Below are 23,668 nucleotides of genomic sequence, written 5' to 3'. Positions count from 1 at the left end.
ATGCAGAGCGGCAAAACAAATTCAAGTTGTCCAGTATAGGTGGTCCTAGCTGAAATGGAACAAGGTAATGTTCTGCCTTCTTGTTTCAGCTCCTTTTATAAACAAATGTCCTTTTCATGGTCTATTTTGTGGTATCATTTCTTGCCTTTGCATTTGTCCTTTTCGTTGATTTCTCTGCTTAAAATAGTCCCCACGCCTGTGTAGTGGGGCAGTGCTGTCTCGTGTTCCTAAGCACAATGCTGCAATAGGTCTTACAGAGAAAATTCCCTTTAGGTAAGCTTTGTCAGGCAGGAGGTATAGTGCTGTTGACTGGGAGTTCAATGTTAATGAATAAACAATGTATATTAAATGATTTAAATAGAAACACATATAAAACAAGATCATGTATTGATCTGTTGACCAAAATGTTGTGGCCAGAAGTTCCCAGTAACATCACCCCGTATTCCCCTAAGAGGAGTGTTAAGTATTTGCAAACAGTGTTTTCGAACAACCTTACACTTACTGTGAATAAGGAGGATCAGTAGTACGTTCTTATGTTTAATAGTGCTCTTTGATACATTGGATTTGAAGAGGTATGAGATCGGTTTCTATTCTCAGCTAATATCTACCGTCTTTTTATACATTCTCTGTTCAAGGGAGAATTTTAGCTAGCTCAACTTATCTTATGGGACCATCCAGTTTTGTTCTGTTTTTACCAATCCTCCTTTTTCTTTGCTCTTCCAAGCAGTAGGCAGCTTTGCAGTTCTGTATAAAATCATAAAACTATAAATTGACATTCAGATATGTATCAGTCTTTTTGTGAGTTTGGAGAAAAATGTGCCAAGGTTTGCCAAGCATGTCGTGAACCCAGATGAGTCCAGCATCAAAGTTCCAGATTATCAAAGAGAACAGGCCCTGGAACTAGGCAACTAACAGCAGCATAACCACCCAGGCTCAAATGAAACAAATGGTTTTCAGCAGTGTAATTTCAAATCCAAATAGAGGAGTGAGGCCTCACAGAAAACTGCTTTCCATCTGGCTGAGAAACCTTTGCCCTAGGATCCCACAGGCTGATTGCAGCATTGCACGATAAAATGGACACAATTCAAGCAAATATTCTGCTGGAGGAGGTTAAGGAAGTCAGGTCTCTGCAGGACTTGGCAAGAAGGGCTGACTTCCTCCCGATTATACAAGTAACCAAGGGCTTCAGATGGCCAAGAGATTAAGAGTTTTTATAAAAGTCTGTCTGGGCTAGGGAAATGGATGGGATAGGCTGGGGACAGGCTGATGGGAGTTAGTAAGTTAAAGGCAAGAACATTTGAGTCTGCTTGCACTACAAGTACAGAATGCTGTACAACAAATGTTCCCCCAAAAGGTGGAAATTTTGAACTGGCCTTAGATGGAATGTGAATCACTGAAACTCCTCTGGTTCTCTCTTAAGAACCAGGATAAAAGCCTTTTTCTCATGTCTGAAGCTAAGTCAGATTTGCATGGAAGGAAAGCTGCATTTAGAGTTAAGCCAAGGTGAAATATCACCCAAGCTCAAGGTACAGGGATTGTTTCATTTCTACTTCCTGCCTAGTGACTACAACCATACTTGGGCCTTGCTTTCTCAATGACAGAGGAGATAACTAGAAATGGAAAACAAAACAAAAACTTTGGGGCGCCTGGCTGGCTCAGTCAGTAGAGCATGCAACTCTTAATCTCAGGGTTGTGAGTTTGAGCCCATGCTGGGAGTAGAGATTACTTTTAAAAGACAAACAAACAAAAAACAAGAAACGCCCCAAGAATCCAAACCTGGAACCATTTGTGGCCTCTGGGCGAAGAAATCAGTATTATCCATAGAGACAATGCTCAGACTGGAGGGAATAAAAAAAAAAAAGCTATTTTTTCCAAGTCTTTGGATATCACTGACTATGTAATAGGAACCAATTTCAGAACCCTGAACATTCTCATCAAATAAGACCTAACACAGTTCTACCTTACCTTGAGAACAAAAACTGAAGAGATGGGCTGCAAAGGAGAGACTCAGACAATTTAAGAACAAAACAGGTATATTTCTATTGAACTACCTGATACAGAGGATAGTGTGATATGAATGGATAGTATGAATGACACATAATACAAATATATTTTATTTGAAATAAACAAAAATGCTTACACAGCTCAACAGGTCACTTGGAAACAAACTTGCTTGACTGTATTACTGAGCAAAAACAAAGCTGAAGCACAAACACCCTTCTTTTTTAACATTTATTTGGAGATAGGTAGGAAGACACTACTTGGTTTTTTAAAAACTGACCTTCCCTTAAGGCCTGGTCATAGAAGTGTAAACAATGTAAATGAATCCACCATTACCAGTTGTCATATCATATCTATGTCACCTGTGTACTCCGAGATCACACATATACCTGCCAATATACCTGGGAAGGGTTGCTATATCACAGTTACATTTCAGTTCTTGGCAGGCAGGACTGAGGAAGAGTAATTTGGAACAAGTTTTACATCCCATTTAGAACAAATCACTAGTATTCCCTTAAATAACAGGTTACAATAGAAAGATACTGCCTGGAACGTATCCTTTTCACTTTGGTTCATTTTTAGTTTTGTTTGTGATGTACATAGTTGTTTGATTCATCTGTTCATAGTACAATCCTGCCACAAAGTATTAAAGCACAAGATACCTACTATTCCTTCAACGTCTGCATTTTTCAAGTTTTATACTCGACTACATCCCTAGTATGTCAGCAGTTCTTGAACAATAATAAAAAATAATAAATGGGTAAAACCCTTCTAAAAATGCAGATGTCTGTAACTAAAATGGTACTAGATGGGAAGGAGACAATGAGGGAAGAGAAAAAAGCAAACACGTTCATGTGCAGGGAATGTGGTTCAAGTCTTTGGATTTAAAAACAACTTCCCCAGAGAAGCTGACTATAATGGAATTTCCAGAAAACTTCCTTTGTCCCACAAAAGGACCTGAAAAGCCCAATCCAAACTTTTGAAAACTATGGTTATGAAATGCTATAAATGATGATCAAAGCAGTCAGAGGGAGAAGGATGAATGTGTCTTCCATTCAGCTAGTTTGTAGCATAGCCTCTTTAGTTATTGGTGGATCAGTAAAAACCACTGAAGTACCAGAAGTGCTTTGAAGGACAGGGGTAGAAAAGTACTGAGCATATTACCTGTCTGTATCAGTAACAGAACTTCATGGCTAGGAAAATTTTCTAAACAGTAAAATGACTCCAGGATAGATCTCTCTCTCTCTCCATCATTAAATGTGGCAGAATTTTAAAAAAAAAAATTTTTTTTTACAAGTAGATATAGTGAAAACAGAAAATTACAAGGCAGAGAACACAAAAGAATCAAGACAATGCTATAGGTTCAACAGTATTTCATGAGGCTAGAAAACCTGTTAACTCTGAAAGCCCTAGCAAAATATCACTCTTGTTTATAAATCACTTATTTATCATATGACCGCATGTTAAATCCTTTCTTTCCACATACTGAAGAATCCTACATTCAGCCTTTAAGCATTCTGCATTTCTTTGCCAATCTTGTAGCTGAGTATCTTGTTCCAGTCGATTTTGGTGCGGGTAACAGGAAGCTGCCGGCGCAAGGCTTTGAATGTGGTGTCTGACATTGTTTGATAGTTTTCACTAATTGCTGTCTGCAATAGATAATTGAAGATAAGTTGCTTGAATGAAAACGGATGGTTGTGACTAGGAAAGTAATTCTGTAGTCAAAGGACATGCCTGAGTCTTCTAAAAAGGACAGACAGCATGTAATAGTCCTAATAAGCTCCTCTCCCATCTCCGAAGTGAGTTAAGAAGCCCACTTATATTATTTCTAAAACTAGGGCTATAATCCGTTCCAATGTTGAAACCTTGACTATAAGTACAATGTCTGCAGTCTCCACATTTACTAACACTGAACACCACCAATATTTATGTTTAAAGGACAAAGAGAAGCCTAACAAAATGTGTTAGCAGCAAAATAATAAGGTACTAAAAATCTAGAAAAATCAGTTCCAAATCTTACCTGATACTCATTTTCTGCATGCTCTATGATTTTAATAAACTCCTTGGCAGTTTGGACTTCATTCTAATGGAGGAAGAGGGGAAATAGGAATTTTTCTTAAAGTATAAGCAGTCTATAAAAACATATTGAAAAGACCTTTTAAAGAAATCTTAAGATTTGTAGAACAATTTATAGTTTGTCAAGTGCTCCCATGCATGCTACCTTCTTTGATTCTCACAACAACCCTGTGAAGTAGATCTGTTATTAGCATCACTTCTATTTTGTAGATGAGAAGACAGAATCCTTGTAAGTGACTAGACCAAAATTATACAGCTCTTGAAAGATAAAGACAGGGTCTGAATCCATGTCTTCACCATAAGACCCCATGCTTTTTCCAATCTACCACAGTATACCTAAAAGACATCATCACGATGTCTTAAAATTTTTATGCCTTGAAAATATCTCTGGTTTAAGATGATATAAACAATGCCCTCACCAATGTCAGCCATATATGTTAAACTCACACTCCTCTATTGGCTACTTATGGTACTAAACCAACCAACCACATTTTGCTTTACATGATTCAGGAACATATTAACGTGGCCTTTTCACTTTGGTTCATTTTTCATTCTCTCTCTTCCTTTCATCATTAAGTAGAACAGAATTAAAGGTAAAAGGTACGATTTTCTGCCTAGAGCAGCATTCTCCAGATTCTTTCAAATAGTCAAAACCATGTTTTGTTTTCACACAACTCTAAGTCATTTGATTTTCCACTACCCCTCTCAAATGTGCATAATGCAGGTCCCAGAAGGTGCATAATGTGTGATGGCTTCATCACTCTGGTAGCTACTGGAATGTGTGGGCACATATGAGAATCCAGTTGTCTTTTATTAAGTCAGACACTATACAATTCGTAAAAAAGTAAATCAATGCCATTCTTTGTACTATATTGTTTTTGTGAAAACATAGTTGTTTTTCATGAAAATGTTATTTAGGTTAACAAGTAATGGGTTTCTAATTGTAATTTTTTAAAGACTTATTTTATTTTTGAAAGATTTTATTTATTTATTTGACAGAGAGAGAGATCACAAGCAGCCAGAGATAGAGGGTGAAGCAGGCTCCCTGCTGAGCAGAGAGCCCGATGTGGGGCTTGATCCCAGGACCCTGAGACCATGACCCGAGCTGAAGGCAGAGGCTTAACCCACCGAGCCACCCAGGCGCTCCGATTTTATTTATCTGTCATAGAGAGAGAGAACACGTGCGCACAAGCAGGAAGATAAGCAGGTAGAGGGAGAAGCAGGTTCCTCACGGAGCAAGGAGCCTGATGTGGGACTCGATTCCAGGACCCTTGGATTATGACTTGAGCCAAAGGCAGACACTTAACCGACTGAGCCACCCAGGTGTCCCTGTTACCGTATTTTTAAATTAATAAATATTTAACATTACTGAGTTTTAATTTCTAATAAGGTATATACTGACAGATAAAACATACATAAAAGCCATTTGGTTTTTTGTTTTTCCTTTAAAAAAATTTTTTTTTAAAGATTTTATTTATTTATTTGACAGAGAGAAATCACAAGTAGATGGAGAGGCAGGCAGAGAGAGAGGGAAGCAGGCTCCCTGCTGAGCAGAGAGCCCGATGTGGGACCTGATCCCAGGACCCTGAGATCATGACCTGAGCCAAAGGCAGCGGCTTAAACCACTGAGCCACCCAGGCGCCCCTCCTTTTAATTTTTAAATTATTATTATGATTATTAAATTTTAAAAATATTTTATTTATTTTGTAAAGATTTATTTGAGAGTGTGAGTGAGTGAGCGAGAGAGCACCTGGTGGTGGGGAGAGGGGCAGAGAATCTCAAGTAGACACTCTGCTGTGTGCAGAACCCAGTGTGGGGCTGGATCTCACAACCCTGAGATCACGACCTGAGCCAAAATCAAGAGTTGGTTGCTTAACCAACTGAGCCACCCAGGAATCCCTTTAATTTTTTTTTTTTTAATTTATATGTATTTATTTGACAGACAGAGACCACAAGTAGGCAGGGAGCAAGGCGGGGGGGCAGGGAGGGAAGCAGGCTCCCCACTGAGCAGAGAGCCCAATGCAGGACTTGATCCCAGGACCCTGCATGACCTGAGCCGAAGGCAGAGGCTTTAACCCACTGAGCCACCCAGGTGCCCCCTTTAATTTTTTAAAAATTTTTATTTATTTACTTGTTTATAGATTTTAATTATTTATTTATCTGGCAGAGATAGATAGATAGATAGATAGATAGATGCAGGGCTTGATCCCAGGACCCCGGGATCATGACCTGACAGAAGTCAGACATTTTACCCACTGAACCACCGAGATGTCCTTAATTTTTTTAAGATTTTTTTTTTTTTTTAAATTAAGCTCTATACTCAATGTGGGGCGTTCAAGCCCCACATTGTGGGTTCAATCACATCCCTGAGATCAGGAGTTGCATGCTCCACCATCTGAGCCAGCCAGGCACCCTAAACAAAAGCTTTTTGAAGGTGCTCAATAACTTCTAGAATATAAAGAAGTACTGAGAATGCAAAAAAATTATGTCCCTTCTTTACAGGTACAGAACGTAATACTTTTTTTTTTTTTTTAGATTTTATTTATTTATTTATTTATTTATTTATTTTTTTTTTTAAAGATTTTATTTATTTATTTGACAGAGAGAGATCACAAGTAGGCAGAGAGGCAGGCAGAGAGAGAGGAGGAAGCAGGCTCCCCGCTGAGCAGGGAGCCCGATGCGGGGCTCGATCCCAGGACCCTGAGATCATGACCTGAGCCGAAGGCAGAGGCTCAACCCACTGAGCCACCCAGGTGCCCCTTATTTATTTATTTGACAGACAGAGATCACAAGTAGGCAGAGAGGCAGGCAAAGAGATAGGAAGGGAAGCAGGCTCCCCGCCAAGCAGAGAGCCCAATGCAGGGCTCGATCCCAAGATAGTGGGATCATGACCTGAGCTGAAGGCAGAGGCTTTAACCCACTGAGCCACCCAGGCACCCCAGAATGCAATACTTTTTAATTGAATAGTCCTAAAAATGTTCAGCTTCTCTAGTGATACGAATGTAGCCCTATAGGATTTTTTGATTGGAAGACACTGCTGTCCTTGAGCAAATCTCACTATTGAGAAAGTTTGGATTCTCTAAAGCCATTATCCTATCTGTTGTTATATCATGTTATGTTACATTATGGTATTTACATAATTACTTATATATTTAGTCAAAGACTGTGAACTAATATATCGGGTTGACTGCATACTTTTATAAGCTGCCAAAATCAAAGCACTGAAAACAAACTGAATTTCTAGTGGCAGAATCAGTACTATTTTTCTGTAAAAAAAATCAACTTTTTACAGAAAAATAAGGCACAAGTGAGACAGATATTAAATATTCCACACTCACCGAGACCGTTACTGAATCCTGTACATCTTTATGACTAACCAACTGAACATTGCCATCTTCATAATAGTGAACCTGTTGAGACAATGGTTGAGCAAGTTTATGTGTAGTTCATATGGAAACCCACTGCTAAGGTACAAATCCATGCCTTAAGCCATGCCAAATCTTTTTTTTAAAGCCATCCCCAATCTTCACCAACTCTGAACAAAATATTAATATGACCAACTGTAACTTAAAATGTGGTTAAAATTCACAGAACACTTTCAATTTTTAAGAATTCTCACTCTCTCTCACTTTAAGTTCAACAAATATTTATTATGTGCTTATTGCATTCCAGGCACTGTGCTAGTATTGCGAATACAAAGACTTTAAATAAGAGTCCACTCTTAAGAGTATTAAAATAATTAAAATAAAATCTAACAGTTTCTCTCTGTGAAAACCCAAGAATTTTAATGGATCCTAATCCCTTATATATCTCTCCACATATAGAATCATCAATATTGGTAAGTACATCTGACCAAGTGCAGGAAAAACTGAACTGACAGTTAAAGACAAACTGAAAAAGCAAATAGGCTACTAGTAAATTAGACTACAAAAGCAAGGCAAAAGCAGTTCTAAGGATGTATGGTAAAGTGGGGTGCTCTAAGTATTAGACCAAGTAGCAAGAAGGAGGCGTACCAGATTAACCAAAAACGTGTCAGAAGTTTTGGCAACTTACAAGATAGGTTCAAACACCTTAACATGGCTTCAATCTGGTCATATAAAATAGGATGAGAGTATCCTTTTGTTATGTGCATTTGAACAGGGTCTTGCAAATAGGAGCTGTCACCTAAATGGACAAGTAGAGAACAACATCTAGCAAGGGGATAGAAAAAGGACAAGAGAATGGTTTAGTTTAGGGAAGAATAAAGAACTCACAGCAGATGAGTATGTGTGGAGGGGAGTGTGGCAGGAGATAGTGCTCTGAGGCAAGCAGGAGACAGACTGTGAAAAGCAAACTGCCTTATAAACCATGTTAAGAATCCAGACTTTATCCTATTAAAGGTGACAGGACTCAGGGAAAGGGAATGTTTTTGAAAGATTACACTTGTGCTATGAAGGAAATTAAGTGGAGAGAGCTGAAACTGGGGCATAATGCTAGAATAGTAGTCTAGGTACTGTTTGTTTCCTTCATCTAGTTCAAGCTACCAGGAGACATCTGGACAAAAAGGAATGTTTGCAGAGACAAAGCAGAAAAAAAGAAGAACTATACCTGTAATACTATATCTATTATTTGAGTCCTTACTATATGTTAAACACTATGCCAGGGACTCCTGGGTGGCTCTGTCGGTTAAGCATCTGCCTTCATCTCAGGTCATGATCCCAAGGGTCCTGGGATCGAGTCCTGCATTGGGCTCCTTGCTCGGCAGGAAGTCTGCTTCTCCCTCTGCCTGCTGCTCCCCCTGCTTCTGTGCTCTCTCTCTCTGATAAATGAATAAATAAAATCTTTAAAAAAACCCAAAACACTATGCCAAACATTTTAGTTATTACTTATCTCATTCAATGTTTGCAAAAACTCTGAAATGGGGACCATTGTTATACCTATTTTGTTTTAAAGGTTTTATTTATTTGACAGAGAGAGAACACAAGGTGGGGCGGGGGCATGGAAGGCAGAGGGGAAGGGACAGGCAGGCTTCTTGCTGAGCAAGGAGCCTGACACCAGGCTTGATCCCAGGACTGTGGGATCTTGACCTGAGCAGACGGCAGACACTTAACTGACTGAGCCACCCAGGCACCCTTATTATTCCTATTTTACAGTTAAGGAAACTCAGGCTTGAGGCAGCTTAATAACTTATCCATGTTCACATACTGAATAAGAAGAGGAGCTAGACAATGAATTAGGTCAAATTCCAGAACTAAAACCATGTTCAACATGCGTAATACCTCCCACTGTTGAGTTTTGTCAAAAAACTGGGAATTCCCTGATTCAGATAGAAGTAACATGTCTCATTAGGGACTTAACTCTTCTAAGATATCATCAGAAGGGAATTAAAATACCCAAGACTTCATCTAGACAGAAATCAAGATCCTATTAGCAACAAAAGGACTTCCCTAGGCAATATGAATCCACTACAGGGCCTTGTTTAAGGGGAGAAAAAAACCCAGCTCACTCTGTCCAGATAGGCAAGACAAAGCAGACTTTAAATTTTATCTTTTGGCTTTCTAAAGGGGTTTAAAGAGAAAAAGACGATTTAAGAATACACTGGAAAAGCAAGGAGTTGATAAATGCCTGTTAATACCTACATGCAAGAATCAGAACAGAAAAGATCTAGGCAAAAAAGACTGTGCTAAGGAAGGATGACATGTAAGGGTTAAAATTCCAACACACAAGTGATATAGGGAGCTGAATGGAGTCCATTCTAGAAAGGCCCTATTTCTGCTGTTTCTCGGCTGTCCTATTTACTCATGTTCTTCATACTTGCATGTGAGTAAACCAAAGAAGCTATGTTCCCACTCCATGCGGACACAAGAAAGTTAATCATTTTCTAAGTTTCATCCCAGGCCCTCAAACACCTGATAACATCTTAGAAGAACTGGATCCCAAGCATGTTCTGGGACATTAGCTTCAAACAAACCTTGGTTGACACTGGCATTAATATACCCTATCTTTGGTGATTTATGGAATATACCTATTGTTCACCTGGCACTCACCTTTGATTGGAACCTGAATTCCTGAAGGAACATGTACCCTGGATCCCTTACCAGTCTAAATCCCTAATTCCAAGTGATGGGGAGCTTCGCTTTTCCTTTTCTGAGTCTGCCAGTCGTTCTATCGGCCATACTCTATCACTTACACTATTCAATAAAGTCTGCTCTCACTTCCTCCTGGCTTGAGTTTCATTTCTATCCTATGCCAAGCCAATGACCCTCCTGGCTGGTCCTGTGGGCCCCCTCTGGGTCCTCAGATCTGGCCCGCCTATGTTACAAGGACATGGAAGTTCAAGATACAGGTGGATCACACCCAAACACTAGTTTTCTTTAATCATTTTTTAACTAAGAGTCCAGAGACTGAAAAGAACACTAAGAAGAGGAGTGAATACAAATAGGACAAGGTATATTTAAAAAATGAAGCTCTGTCCAGAGAAGAAACAAGGACTTACATATTTGAGATAGGTGTCTAAGAACCATCTGAAAGAAAGAACTATGCAGTGCAATCTTTTTTTGTCCAAGAACAAGGACCATGCAACAGGTTTGAACTTCTAACATGTGTCTTAACAACTAGGACGTGCATAGGAATATAGACTAAGGCCACTAAGTCTTGCTGTTTATAAACTCAGTTGAAAATTCTAAAAATATTGATGTCATTATCTAATACACCAATGATAAATTAAGCTTAAACTCTGAGGGTTTTTGTTTTTTTTTTTTAAATTTTTTAAAAAAGATTTTATTTTTAAATAATCTCTATATCCAGCATGGTGCTTGAACTTACAACTCTGAGATCAAGAACCACCTGGGCACCCCAAACTCTACTGTAAAACAAACTTTCTTTTTTGGGCAGGTAAGGGAACAAACCATTTTATTGAGATGCTTAGGGGGAGGAGTCCAAGGGTTGGGAGGACAATGACATCAGATATTCTCAATAAGATCCTTGGCCAGGATCTCCCCAGCTTCAAAGTTGCCAAAAGCAGTAAAACCTTTCTAGGTCTCATTTTCTTTTTTCTTTATTTATTTATTTATTTATTTATTTATTTGACAGAGAGAGATTACAAGTAGGCAGAGAGGCAGGCAGAGAGAGAGAGAGGAGGAAGCAGGCTCCCTGCTGAGCAGAGAGCCCGATGCGGGACTCGATCCCAGGGCCCTGAGATCATGACCCGAGCCGAAGGCAGCGGCTCAACCCACTGAGCCACCCAGGCGCCCAAGGTCTCATTTTCTAATAAAAATTTCAACATGACCATCATCAACATAAATTGGTCAGAAACCAAGACTTCCCAGAACTACCCCTTGGCCTACAGAATAACCAAAGAGCTAAATATCTTAGTGACTTTTCCAAGTAATTCTCACTCTGATTTTTAAGATATGTATATGAAGCAAGTTTTTCCTCAAGGTGTGATGAGCCAATCTGGTTAAAAGGTATAAATGAGGTCTGGGTACTAGCCCCTATTTTAAGCCTTATCAGAAACTATCATTCTTTATGATAATGTACTCTTAATTTATAAGTTTTCAAAGGCAAAGCTGAAACACAAGCAATCATTTCCTTCTAGAAGAAAATAAAGTTACATAAATTTATAGTAAGCTACTAGGTTAGTGCTAATATCATAGTTATAGGAGACCTAAAGCATTAGGCTACTCATATCAATAGTTAAAAAGAGTAACAAAATAGTATGTGTGTTTTCTTAGGTTGGGCTCCCCCAGAAGCAAACCCCAAGACAAAGATTTGAGAGGAAGTAATTTATTTGGGAGGTAACCTCAGGAAGGACTAGTAAGGACTGAAGTATTGAGACACAGAAGGGAAGGAGTGTTATGGGCGCATTAATGAACAGTATGTTCAGCTATGGGCCCTGGTCTCTGGAAGACTAAGTAGAACATGCTTCAGAGTTGTCCCACCTGAGGTGAGGAAGCCGGCATATTTATTTATCTACCAACTCTTGTATGGCACTATGGGCGACTCCAGAGCTGTGAAATTAACATTTCCAGCTTGCCTAATCGGAGTTGGGCATGCTTCTGTGGCTAGGAAAAGTTCCCAGGAAGAAAGTTGCTGTTACTTGTAGCAGGGAGCTATCCTGAAAATAGTGGGTACAGATATCTGATTAAATTATACCCTTTAAAAAGGCAGCTCTTGCTAATTATTATAAAAGCAAGACTGAACACAATATAATAAAGGTACGATTAGGTACTGACTTTCTGTTATCAGTAACTTTTAATCTGACCTGAGAGTTAGTTGGGCTTAAGAATTAAATCACCCTCAATTTGAAAGTCAAATCTCTGCTAGGATACCAGAAGACTTTTTGACCCAGATAGGCATCCAATGAATTAACCAGTTCCTTATTCACCTGCCTATCTGTTCTGAAATAAGCGTTAGAAATCTACTCAGCTTGGTTACTTATATTCCATACATGATGACACTTGGCAATTTTCTCTAGTTCCTGTGTCACTTACTTGATTTAAAAACCTTCTGTTATTACTGTAAAAAACAAAATAAAAATCCCATTCAGGTAGCTTTTTTTCAGAGCTAAGAGTTACGTTTTATGTCTATGTACATGCTTAAATGAGGTAATATACAAAGAGACCCTAAGTAAGTTAGAGTGGCTGCTACTTAGTCACTTAATAATTGTTTTCTTTTTTTTTTAGAGCTGCTATTTTTAAAAATTATTATTATTATTTAAGTAGGCTCCATTCCCAGTGTGGAGCCCAATGCAGGGCTTGAACTCACGATCCTGAGATCAAGACCTGAGCTGAAATCAGGAGTTGGATGCTTAACTGACTGAACCACACAGGTCCCCCTAGAACTGCTATTTGATAATTCCTGGAAAAACCTTAGGTTATCTTTGGAAGAGAAAAATAATAAGCAAGCAGTACATACCACATGACAATCCGTTATCAATCCAGAAGAGCTTTTTAACTACTTCCCCACAAAGGAGGCTCCTATTTCTATTTACTACCATCCATATTCCTTTGCATCTTACTATATATAGTCATTTCTTATTTCAAATACCAACTTCCATGTTTGTTTTCAACTTCAACATGGCCTATTAACATGTGGGGGTCTCACCTGAATCTTAAGGACTCCAACCACCTGGGCTGTAGGTGGTGTGATGGTGAACTTCCACTCTGATCTCCAACGACCATTCCTATTAAAACACACACACGACTGCAGAGTTAGCAGTAAGCCCGAGAAAGAGGTGATTTGCCACTGAGGCAAAGAATTTGGGAAAGTGGGGTGTGGGGGGTCATTTCCAGTTTGACATATCTAAGGCTCTATCTACTCAAATATAAGTCTGTATCCAAGTCCCTAAACATAAACCTTTTCTAAATTATTTTGACTTTCATTTTTAATTTTTCAATCTTGGAATAGAAAACATGCCTATACTGTTCATGGAAGTCTCTTCCATACACAGATAGATGGGCTGCTGAACTTTATAATTAGCTTGAGTATTATTAACCAAACCCAAATAAAACTCAAATTTTCAACTAGGCACTTTATTAATCAACCACTTTTTCTCACTTGATATTAAGAGCCCTTTTTAAAAAGATTATAAAATCTCAGAGTTTAAAAGAAGCTAAATGTCCACATCTAAATCCCTCATTTTACAGATGGTAACCGCAGTCTCTCAGTCAAATAACTTATCCCAAACTATTTAGATTAAGAAACAACTTTCAATTAACAGCTGGTTTGGTTCCTTCCCAATATAAGTTAAATAAAAATAAAAGAGTACATCTACTTTCTTACCAGAAGTTTTTAGGCTGAAACTGGTGGCTTTCAATACATGCAATAATGGTCTGTTGGCCATCTATAGTTTTAGCATAAACCTATTGTTAAAAAAAAAAAAAAAGGTTAGACTCCGAAAACATACTTAATCTAAGTGACAAATACTGTACAAAAAGCAGCATACTAAATCCTTGGGGGAGACAAAAAGATCAGACAGGATAAACATACAACTCATAAGACTTCATGGCATGTGAACACAGAAAAGAACATGTTTAGTTCCACAAGAGACAGTGATACAATGAATGAAGAATTAATGTCCCCTCAAATTGAGGGGAAAAAACCACTCCTGACTAGGGCTATAGGGGAGGTGCCACTTAGGCTGGGCCTTATAAGACAGATGAGATACTCATAAGCAGAGACTGAGAAGAAAGATGAATAAACTGTTCAGACAGAAAACTGGGGGCTTATTCAGAGAAATGACAATTAGTTCTTTCAGGTTAGAGAGTTGTGTGTGAAGTCGACAAATGGTGATAATCCAGAATAGAAAATTAAAGTCCCGTAGTCATAGATGTAAAAAGTCTGGACATTATTCTACAGGCAATGGAAAGACACCAAAATAACAAAACCAGAACTATTGTTTTGGAAGAATAATTAATATTAGTATATGGGATAAAATGGAGGAAAAGCTTAAGTTGGTTAGGAGGCCAAAGCATTAATCTAGGCAATAAGGCAGGGTAGTATCAGTTGATATCAGGATACAGAAGCATAATCAAGCTTAGCAATATATTGCAAGTGAAGAGCAAAAAAGGAGAAAGAGCCAAAGCCATCTCATGCTGAGATGACCAGAAAGATGGTAGTGTCATTAACAAACTGGGAAATTCAGCTAGTGGTTAGAAACCCCAACTCTTCCTTAATGTGGAAGAGGTGAACAGAAATGCAATAGGAAGGAAAAGTAAAAAAAAAAACATATAGTGCTTACAGTCCACAAAATGTTTTCACGTTTAACTTCCCTATATTGAATAACTATGAGTTTTCAAGAGAGAGAAATACAGCAATGGGGAATGCCTACATTTACAGAGATAGGGGAGAAGAAAAGAAGTAGAGACAGACTTAGAATGAGTAGAGGGTGCTGACAGAGCAGTCTAAGCTAAAGAGAATTTCTGGAAGTAGCTGGTTGGTCTCGGTGTGAAATACCATATGGAAGTCAAGGATGAAGAAAAGGATACTGAGTCAGGCAATTCAGGAACCGTCAATAACCTCAGAGGTTTCTGTAAAGACTGAAGCCAAGATTCACAGGGTCCAGAAGTAGATAGGTAATGAAGAAGTGGAACTAGTAGGAGCAGAATGCTCCCAGGTGCGCTTATGTAGCAGAGAGAGGTAAGGGAAGAAGTGAAGGAGAAGGAGGAGGACGGGGAGGGAGAAAGAGAAGTAACTTACAGAAATTATTACAACTAAAAAAAAAAGAAAAGAAAAGAAAAGAAAAGCAATTATTATGACTGAGGAAAAGTGTGCTCTCCTTAAGGGTAGAGAAATAAAAATATTTCTAGGTAAAAAGAGATATATCAGATAGGAGAACATAAAATCAAGAATAAGGATCCTTCTTCCTAAGATTAAGTACAGTGGAAGGGGGAAAACTGCAGAGTGTGTAAAGAAGAGAAAAGGATTTCAAGTCAGTCTTACCAAAATGTGGGGGATAAGACAGATGCCTAAGGACAATGGGAATGGTTTGGAAAACACTATATAGAAAACATCATAGGAAATATTGACATGACATTAAGAATTACTAAGCAGGACAGCTCTGAGGACATAAAACACTTGGGTACAGTAGACACTCTTAGAACAATTCCATGGCTTTCTGTAGCTCATTTGTTAGCTAAGACAAGTGAGAAAAGGTAAGAAAAGGACACAGTAGGGTTACTTGGTGTAAAAGCTCCAAAGTAAGAATAGGTAATGCCAAATTTTAAATAGGTAACAAATGTTAAGTAGAAAATACATTTAGGATTGCAAAGTCAACTTCTAAAAGAGGCTGTGTTGTGTCTTCCTTTGCAATACTGGGTTGCAAAACAGAACTGCATTTATCCACCATAATGGGTTTTCTCCATTATTTAAAAAATAAAAAAACAAACATAAAACATGTAATAGCAACAATATCCAACATTTAGGGAGAGCTTTCTTTGTGCCATTTTCAAGCATTTTATATGCCTTATTAGCTCATTCAGTTCTCATAACAATCTTGTGAGGTAATAAGAACTATTATTTCCATTTTTTTAGTGAAAAGGCACAGATATGTTAACCGATTTGCCCAAGGTCACATAGCTAACTAAGTGGCAAGACAAGAAATCAAACCAGTTAGTATGGTTTCAAGCTAAGGGCTCTTAAACAATATTCTATTATTGACATTTAACTCATCATCATTACATACTGAAAATATTCTAACAGATAAGTTTTTCTTAATCATATCTGCAATTTACAAAGGAAAAATTATGATAGAGTCAAATTTATCGTTTTTTTTAATATCAAGAGGTAGTTAAAAAAATCAAATTATTTGATTAAAAAATAGTGCAAACAGTTCTGACAATCTAATAAAAGCATCTAAAGTATGAAAGAAGTAGCTTCCTATAAAAATGCCTACACCAAAAAGTCATAAATATGGCAATAGCTGCTTTGACAATCTTAATATACTTTTCTCCCATGTCTAAAGATGTTAACAACTTTTTTTTTTATGGGTATAAGGCAATTTTTGATGAATAAATAAGACAAAGGTGAAATAGCATACAATGAAATTTAAAATTTTAATGTACTGGGATTTTTAAAAAGAATTTTCCATATAAAATTTTCCATTTATACAAACTCTTTCAAAAATGAATTAGGGAATAAAATACAGATGAGACCCTAAGAAGAAAGAAGTTGATGTTTGGCTGGCCAAAGCCCCCAAAGGATAAGATAAATGTAAGAAATAAAACATTCTTTAATATTAAGCAGGCAGATACTTAACAGTACAGAAGCCGTTGGAATAATGATCTTTCACATAGGCCCTTAAAGCACTGTCACAGGATTCTCTCCAAGACTTCAGACCTCCATCTACGTCCTCTGGCTGGGGGTCACTTGCTTCTTTCCGTAAGTGATCAAACTTAAAGGAAATTTTGTTTCTTGGATCTAAAAATCTGCTATTACCCAGGTCACCATGTTCTGTAATTAAGACCTTCCAAAGAATAATTACAAATATGAGTAACTGTAAAAAGACAGTTCTTGTCAAATTTTACAAAACAAATAAAAATTCTGAAGACAGTTAACTTTTCATTTATACTTAGATTTCTCTTCCAGAATGATTTTTCAATCATGTCACATATATATTTTTTAATTTCATTTCATTTTTTAAGTAAATTCTATCCCCAACATGAGGCTTAAACCCATGACCCCAAGATCAAGAGTAGCATGCTCTACTGACTGAGCCAGCCGGGTGCTCGTAAAGTCACATTTTTATTCTTTTCCCTTAAGATTTATTTATTTGAGAGAGAGTGAGAGCTGGGGGGTGGGGGTGGGTAGAAACTCAAGCAGACTCCACGCAGAGCCTAACTAGGGGCTTGATCTCACAACCCTGAGATCATGACCCAAGCTAAAACCAAGAGTTGGACACTCAACTGACTGCACCACCCAGGCACTCCTGACATTTTTATTCTTTAAAAAAAATTTTTTTTAAATTTTCTTACATTTTTACATTTTTATTATAGAAGTGTTACATTTATGGTTAAGTCACCTACCTCTAAACCACAACATCTGCCCATCTACCCTTTATTTCTTGGTTTCTGTCTACTGTATTGCCAGTGTATATACCTTATACAGAGCTATAACAATAACTTATCGATACACTTTTATATTCTCTTTTTACATATTTCATAAAACTTTCCCAGTCATTATATTTAGCATTTTAAAATAGATAATCTATTTACTTGGTTCAATAATGAAAAAATTTATATAAAGTGAGATCTTTTTCTCACCTTTCACTCCTATCCATCAAATTCCTAATAAATTTTCCCTTCTCCACAAGGCAACTGACTATTAATTTAGAGCATGGTTCAGCATGGCACTTGCCACTTGTTTTTGTAAATAAAGTTTTATTGAACACAGCCCTACTTGTTTATTTTTGTATCGTCTATGGCTGCTTTCCTGAAACAGCAGGGTTGAGAAGTCACAATTGACTCTATGTCCAGCAAAGTTGAAAATATTTACTCTCTGGCCCTTTCAAAAAAAGGGTATGCCAGGGGTGCCTGGGTGGCTCAGTGGGTTAAGCATCTGCCTTCGGCTCAGGGCATGATCTCAAGGTCCTGGGATCCAGAGAGTGTTGGGCTCTCTGTTCGGCAGGGAGCTTGCTTCCCTCCATCTCTCTGCCTGCTGCTCTGCCTACTTATGATCTCTCTCTCTCTGTGTCAAATAAATGAATAAAATCTTAAAAAAAAAAAAAAATTTGCCAATCCCTGACATATTCTTTCAGAGTTTCTTTTTTGCAAATAGAAGCAAGTATGAATATGTATTCTAACTCCCCAGTCCTTTCTTTTACACAAAAACTAACACACTATACTGTACTTAGTTTTTTTTTTTAAACTTAATATATCTGGGAAAACTTTCCTGATAAGTACTCAGAGAACTCCTTTTTTTATGTTACAATTGCACACTACACCACTGTATGGATATACAAAAATTTATTCAACCAATCTTCTATTAATGGGCAGCTGGGTTGTTTCCAATCTTTTGCTATTATGAATACTGCCACAAATGTCCTCATATATTCATTATGTACAAATTATGTACGTGTGCCAAGCACACAGGTAAGATAAATCCTTTGAAAGGGGACAACTAGGTCAAAGGGAAAATGTATTACTAATATTAATATACATAATATAGGGTGTCGTACCAAGTTACAAGCAGTAGAAATTATAATTGGCATTTCATTATTTAAAAAGAATAATTTTTTAGTTGAACTCTCTGTTATTTAGGCAGATAATGCTTTGCGTGTGTTGAGTTTCATTTATTTTTCCCTAATTTCCCATTTGTCTTTTGACACATTTACCATTTTTAATAATTACATACAATTTCACAATAACTGAAATACCATAATACACTTACTTAATCATTTCTGAATTGAAGGAGGTTTAAGCTACTTAGGGTTTCCATTATTGAAAGCTACTATACGTTCTACCATAAAAAAAAGCTTCTGCTTAAAAAAAATTCTTGGGAAAGAGTTCCTAGTTTTGAGATTCCCATCCTTATTAACAGACTAACCCTTAAAAAACTTGTTTATAATGATAGTAGGAACCATGAATATAACTATTTCCTTAGTCTTCCCCTCATAAATCTTTCCCATTAAAATTCTGCAACTTTTATAACTAAAAGGTATTTCACATTAAATTTTAACCTGGATTTCCTTAATTACTACTTCTGGGCAATCTAACACTTTTCTAAGTTTGCTTTTCTATCTCCCACTTGTGTGCAAGTGGTTCGTGTCTGTTGCTTATTTATTCACTGTACTCTTGGCATCATCCTTAGCTATCTGAATAACCTCTTTATGCTTGAGAAACATTTACTCCTTTTTAAACCTTTATTTTTAAAACTTTTTATTATGCAAAGGTCACTTTTTAAAAAAAAATCTTTATCTATTTATTTGACAGAAGAGATCACAAGTAGGCAGAAAGGCAGGCAGAGAGCGAGAGGGAAGCAGGCTCCCTGCTGAGCAGAGAGCCCAATGTGGGGCTCGATCCCAGGACCCTGGGATCATGATCTGAGCTGAAGGCAGAGGCTTTAACCCACTGAGCCACCGAGGTGCCCCAAAGGTCACTTTCTTTTATAAACTTTTTAAAGCTTTTATTTATTTCAGTGCTCTCTATATCCAATGTGGGGCTGCAAATCACAACCCTGAGATCCAGAGTTGCATCTTCTACCGACTGAGGCAGCCAGGCGCCTGCCTCCTTTTATGAACTTTTTTAATGTTTCATCATTACTTAAGTTATGATTCCCTTTCCATTTCCTACTAAATTTTTATGTTTAAAAAAATATTTAACCTTTAAACTCCACCTGGAATTAATCTAAGTGTACAGTTGGCATTGTAAATCAAAGTTAGATTAATCTCATAAATTTTATCAATTGTTTCCTTTTCCCTTTTGTTTTACGTTACTTAGGTGCTTTCTGATTATTGCCCTGTGTCTTTCATTATTAGTCTTCTTTCATTTGTTTTTCTTTTTTTTTTTTAAGATTTTATTTATTTATTTGACAGACAGAGATCACAAGTAGGCAGAGAGGCAGGCAGAGAGAGAGGGAAGCAGGCTCCCTGATGAGCAGAGCACCAGGACCCTGAGATCATGACCCGAGCCTAAGGCAGATGCTTAACCCTCTGAGCCACCCAGGTGCCCCTCATTTGTTTTTCTTGATTAGAATGATCCTGTATGGTCTATTTTTCATATGAATTGTATGAAATCTATTTGAAAAACCAAGTTTCCATATCATTTCTTATTCAGATAAGCTTTCCATATTATTTATACTTCTTATTCAGAAACACGGCATTCAAATCTATTTGATTTTCCATTTATTTCCCTGATTAAAGTGTGTGTGTGTGTGTGTGTGAACTGTACTGCAGAGTTTTGCTAGTTTCCAATCTAATATTTATTCTCTGCTTTCCCTTACTAACAGGACTGCAAAGATTTTCAAAAAGACCGTGTGTACAACTAATAAAAAGACACTTTCCAGCTAGTAATGACAAAGTGATAGGAGTTCTGTCAATAACTTATCAGTGGAAGTTGCTTCTAGAAAGGCCAATAGCACCTTCTGCAATTTCCTCTTTTTCCCTTTCTGGAACATGGATTCAGTGCCCTGAAATGGGGCAGCTCTTTTAAAGAGCATGATAATGAGGGGTGCCTAGGTGGCTCAGTCAGTTAAGCATCTGCCCTCGGCTCAGGTCATGATCTCAGGGTCCTGGGATTGAGCCCCATGTTGGGCTTCCTGTTCAGCAGGAGCCTGCTTCTCCCTCCCCCTCTGCTCCTCCTCCCCACACATGCGCTCTCTAAATAAATAAATAAATAAATAAAATAAAATAAAAAATGCACTGATACATTACATTCACTTAAATACCTATTAAAGGGGCGCCTGGGTGGCTCAGTGGGTTAAGCCGCTGCCTTCGGCTCGGGTCATGATCTCAGGGTCCTGGGATCGAGTCCCGCATCGGGCTCTCTGCTCAGCAGGGAGCCCGCTTCCCACTCTCTCTCTCTCTCTGCCTGCCTCTCCGTCTACTTGTGATTTCTCTCTGTCAAATAAATAAATAAAACCTTTAAAAAAATAAATAAATAAATAAATAAATAAATACCTATTAAAAAAAATAAACTAGCACAATTCTACATAGGCTCCTTTATGTTCTAGCTTAATATATCACAAACATCTTTCCAGATTAATATTCCCAGATCGGTATTTACAGTGGTTTCCAATGACTACATGGTATTTTATTTTGGTCTACAGATACTTAATTTAATGTTGGGAATTCAGATTGTTCCAGTTTTTCACTATTATAAACCTAGCTTCAAATAATCTTTTAAAATACATTTACATGCTTATTTTCCCAGGAGAAATTCAGCAGATTTGTGGGTTCAAGGAAGATTCAGACTTTTAAAAAGCATTTGGTATTTAGTGACATACTGCTTTTGAAGTGTACATTAATAAATTTGCTAAGTCCTGTCATACAATGTTAATAATGGTAATAATGATGGATATATTTGCTTTGTTCTTCTATTTGAATAGGGATGCCTAATTTCCCATACGATGTCAAATTTGATGTCTCCTATTATTCTTACCAAGGAGAATTACATAAAGCTATAAATTTGTGTAAAACTCTTATTTTCACTCTTCTTGCTAGGGGCACCTCATTTTTCTTGTTAAAGAAACTCTCAAATATTATGAGAGAGGAAAAATTTCCTAACATGTAGAACATTTACAAAAGTTATGAAAACTAAGACATGAATTTATTCAGCATCTTATCCTCAGACATTTGCTTTGGTTTCTAAGACTTCTACTACCACCCAGGCACATCCTACCAAATGAACAATCATTACCTGATCTTCATATCCTTCTATCTTCACAGGTGTGAACTGATCCATGTTATACTGGGCAAATGCACTGTTTTTTAAAAAGTAAAAAAAGGAGGGGGGTGAGAATAACATATAAATACAAAGGCAATTCACATAATAGTGAAAGAGAATGTGAAAACACTCCCTGGCCGCTCTTTCCCTCCCTCTAGGCAACTCGTATTTTCCTAATGCCTTCCAGCCTTCTGAAGGAACTCTTCTCCATAGAGATCTCAGATGAGCCCCAAACTCTGAAATTATCTTTTCCTCTTCACTCCTAGGCTCCAACAGAAGTCCCCCTTAGACTATTCATAAGTTTATTTGTTTCATGAATTACCAACAGTTTTAATCATTTAGACAGAAGCTTTTAGTAATTCAAAAAAATCTTCAATTGATGCACTATTTTAGTAATGCTGTCTTCTTTATTCTGGGCTCTCTGAGGTAGGGCAGGTAGGAGAGACCACAATTACATGTACTGGAAGACATCTGACATGGGGAGAGGGTAAAGTAAGAGCTGAGCATGAATCAAGTCTAAGATGAGAGTTTAAGGTATTAGAGGTTATCTGAAAAGGGGGATATGAATAATCAAAGTGCATGCCTAATGTTATTATTTACTTGTCCATTGCTACACTCATAAAACTGCATTTTCAGTGACTCCCTAGTACATCTTACAAAGTAAAAAGGTAAAATGAAGGAAAAATGGAAATAAGCTGCAGTGTAAAAAAGCACAATACACTTACAAATTGTCAGTCTTCTCACAGAATTCACTTGGCAAGGCAAGAGTTAAATACCTCTCTAGCCCAATTTTAACTTTACTACAACAGTACTAGACTACTGTTTTTAAGCAGACTATTAAACTCTTCCTAGACTTTTCTAGAGAGACCAAAGAAACATATTTAAAGCTAATCTTCAATCATTTCTTTTTAAGTTATTGTTGCGTTTTTTAATTAATCATTTCCTCATAACACAACCCCATTTACAAAATGAGTCTTTAACACAGTGGTTCTTCAGAAAGGAATATAAATCAAATGGTCATGGACAGTGAATTTTTTTGTTTTTTTTAAAGAAAAGCTTAAGGAGTGGGGAGTAAATAAGTACTCAATTCTAAAACAGATCCTAAGATTATAGAATACAAATACCAACATCAAAATTTGTTAACATTTAACCCCATCTCAGAAAATGGTATCTCCATTCTATCATTCATGTGGGCCCAAAACTTGAGATTGTCTTTGCTTCTCCTTTCTCCCAAATTTCACATGCAATCCCATCAGACAATTTCCTAGGTTCTACTACCTTGATACATATTCAGAATCTTGATTTCTTCCCACCACCCTTACTACTACCACTCTAGTCCAAACTGCCATTTATCTCTGAACTACTGCAGTTAAGTGTTCTAACTACTCATCTTGCTTCAATCTTTGACCCCCTGCATAGCAACCAGTGATTATTCTAAAATATAATCTCATTGAGTCATTCTCTGCTCAAAACACTAATAATCTGCCCTCTCTTAAAAATAAAATCCTCTCTTTAACATGGCCTACAACACCCTACTTAGTCCAGAGGGCTGGGTAGAAATCCAGGAAAGAGTAAATCCGAAGTTGTTCAGGCCTCCTTCATTTTATATAGAAGGCAATAATGATGAGGATGATGATTACTCAAACATTTACTGAACACTTACTATGAAGGACTATGGCCAAGGGACTGAAGCACCTCATTACAGAAAATAAACCTGAATTTTTCATCCCTGT

At 37.4% G+C, this 23,668-nt stretch overlaps 1 protein-coding gene across 1 annotated transcript in view; it reads right to left on the bottom strand.

Moving 5' to 3' along the window:
• Positions 1-2,015: 2,015 nt before the first annotated feature.
• CAPZA1 (capping actin protein of muscle Z-line subunit alpha 1) overlaps positions 2,016-23,668 on the bottom strand; it is a 48,721-nt gene continuing 27,068 nt past the window's right edge. Inside the window, exons 4-10 of the mRNA XM_059137724.1 lie at positions 21,909-21,972; positions 16,814-17,020; positions 13,840-13,919; positions 13,162-13,240; positions 7,416-7,487; positions 4,022-4,084; positions 2,016-3,650 (exon numbers count right to left, since the gene is read on the bottom strand). Of these exons, the coding sequence (XP_058993707.1) occupies positions 3,510-3,650; positions 4,022-4,084; positions 7,416-7,487; positions 13,162-13,240; positions 13,840-13,919; positions 16,814-17,020; positions 21,909-21,972 (706 nt within the window). The 3' untranslated portion in view covers positions 2,016-3,509. The remainder of the gene's footprint in view (positions 3,651-4,021; positions 4,085-7,415; positions 7,488-13,161; positions 13,241-13,839; positions 13,920-16,813; positions 17,021-21,908; positions 21,973-23,668) is intronic.

Source organism: Mustela lutreola, chromosome 10 (assembly GCF_030435805.1).
Source record: "Mustela lutreola isolate mMusLut2 chromosome 10, mMusLut2.pri, whole genome shotgun sequence".
Classification (NCBI taxonomy): Eukaryota; Metazoa; Chordata; class Mammalia; order Carnivora; family Mustelidae; genus Mustela; species Mustela lutreola.
Note: the sequence above shows the minus strand (reverse complement) of the source record. Positions and strands in the feature narration are given on the sequence as shown.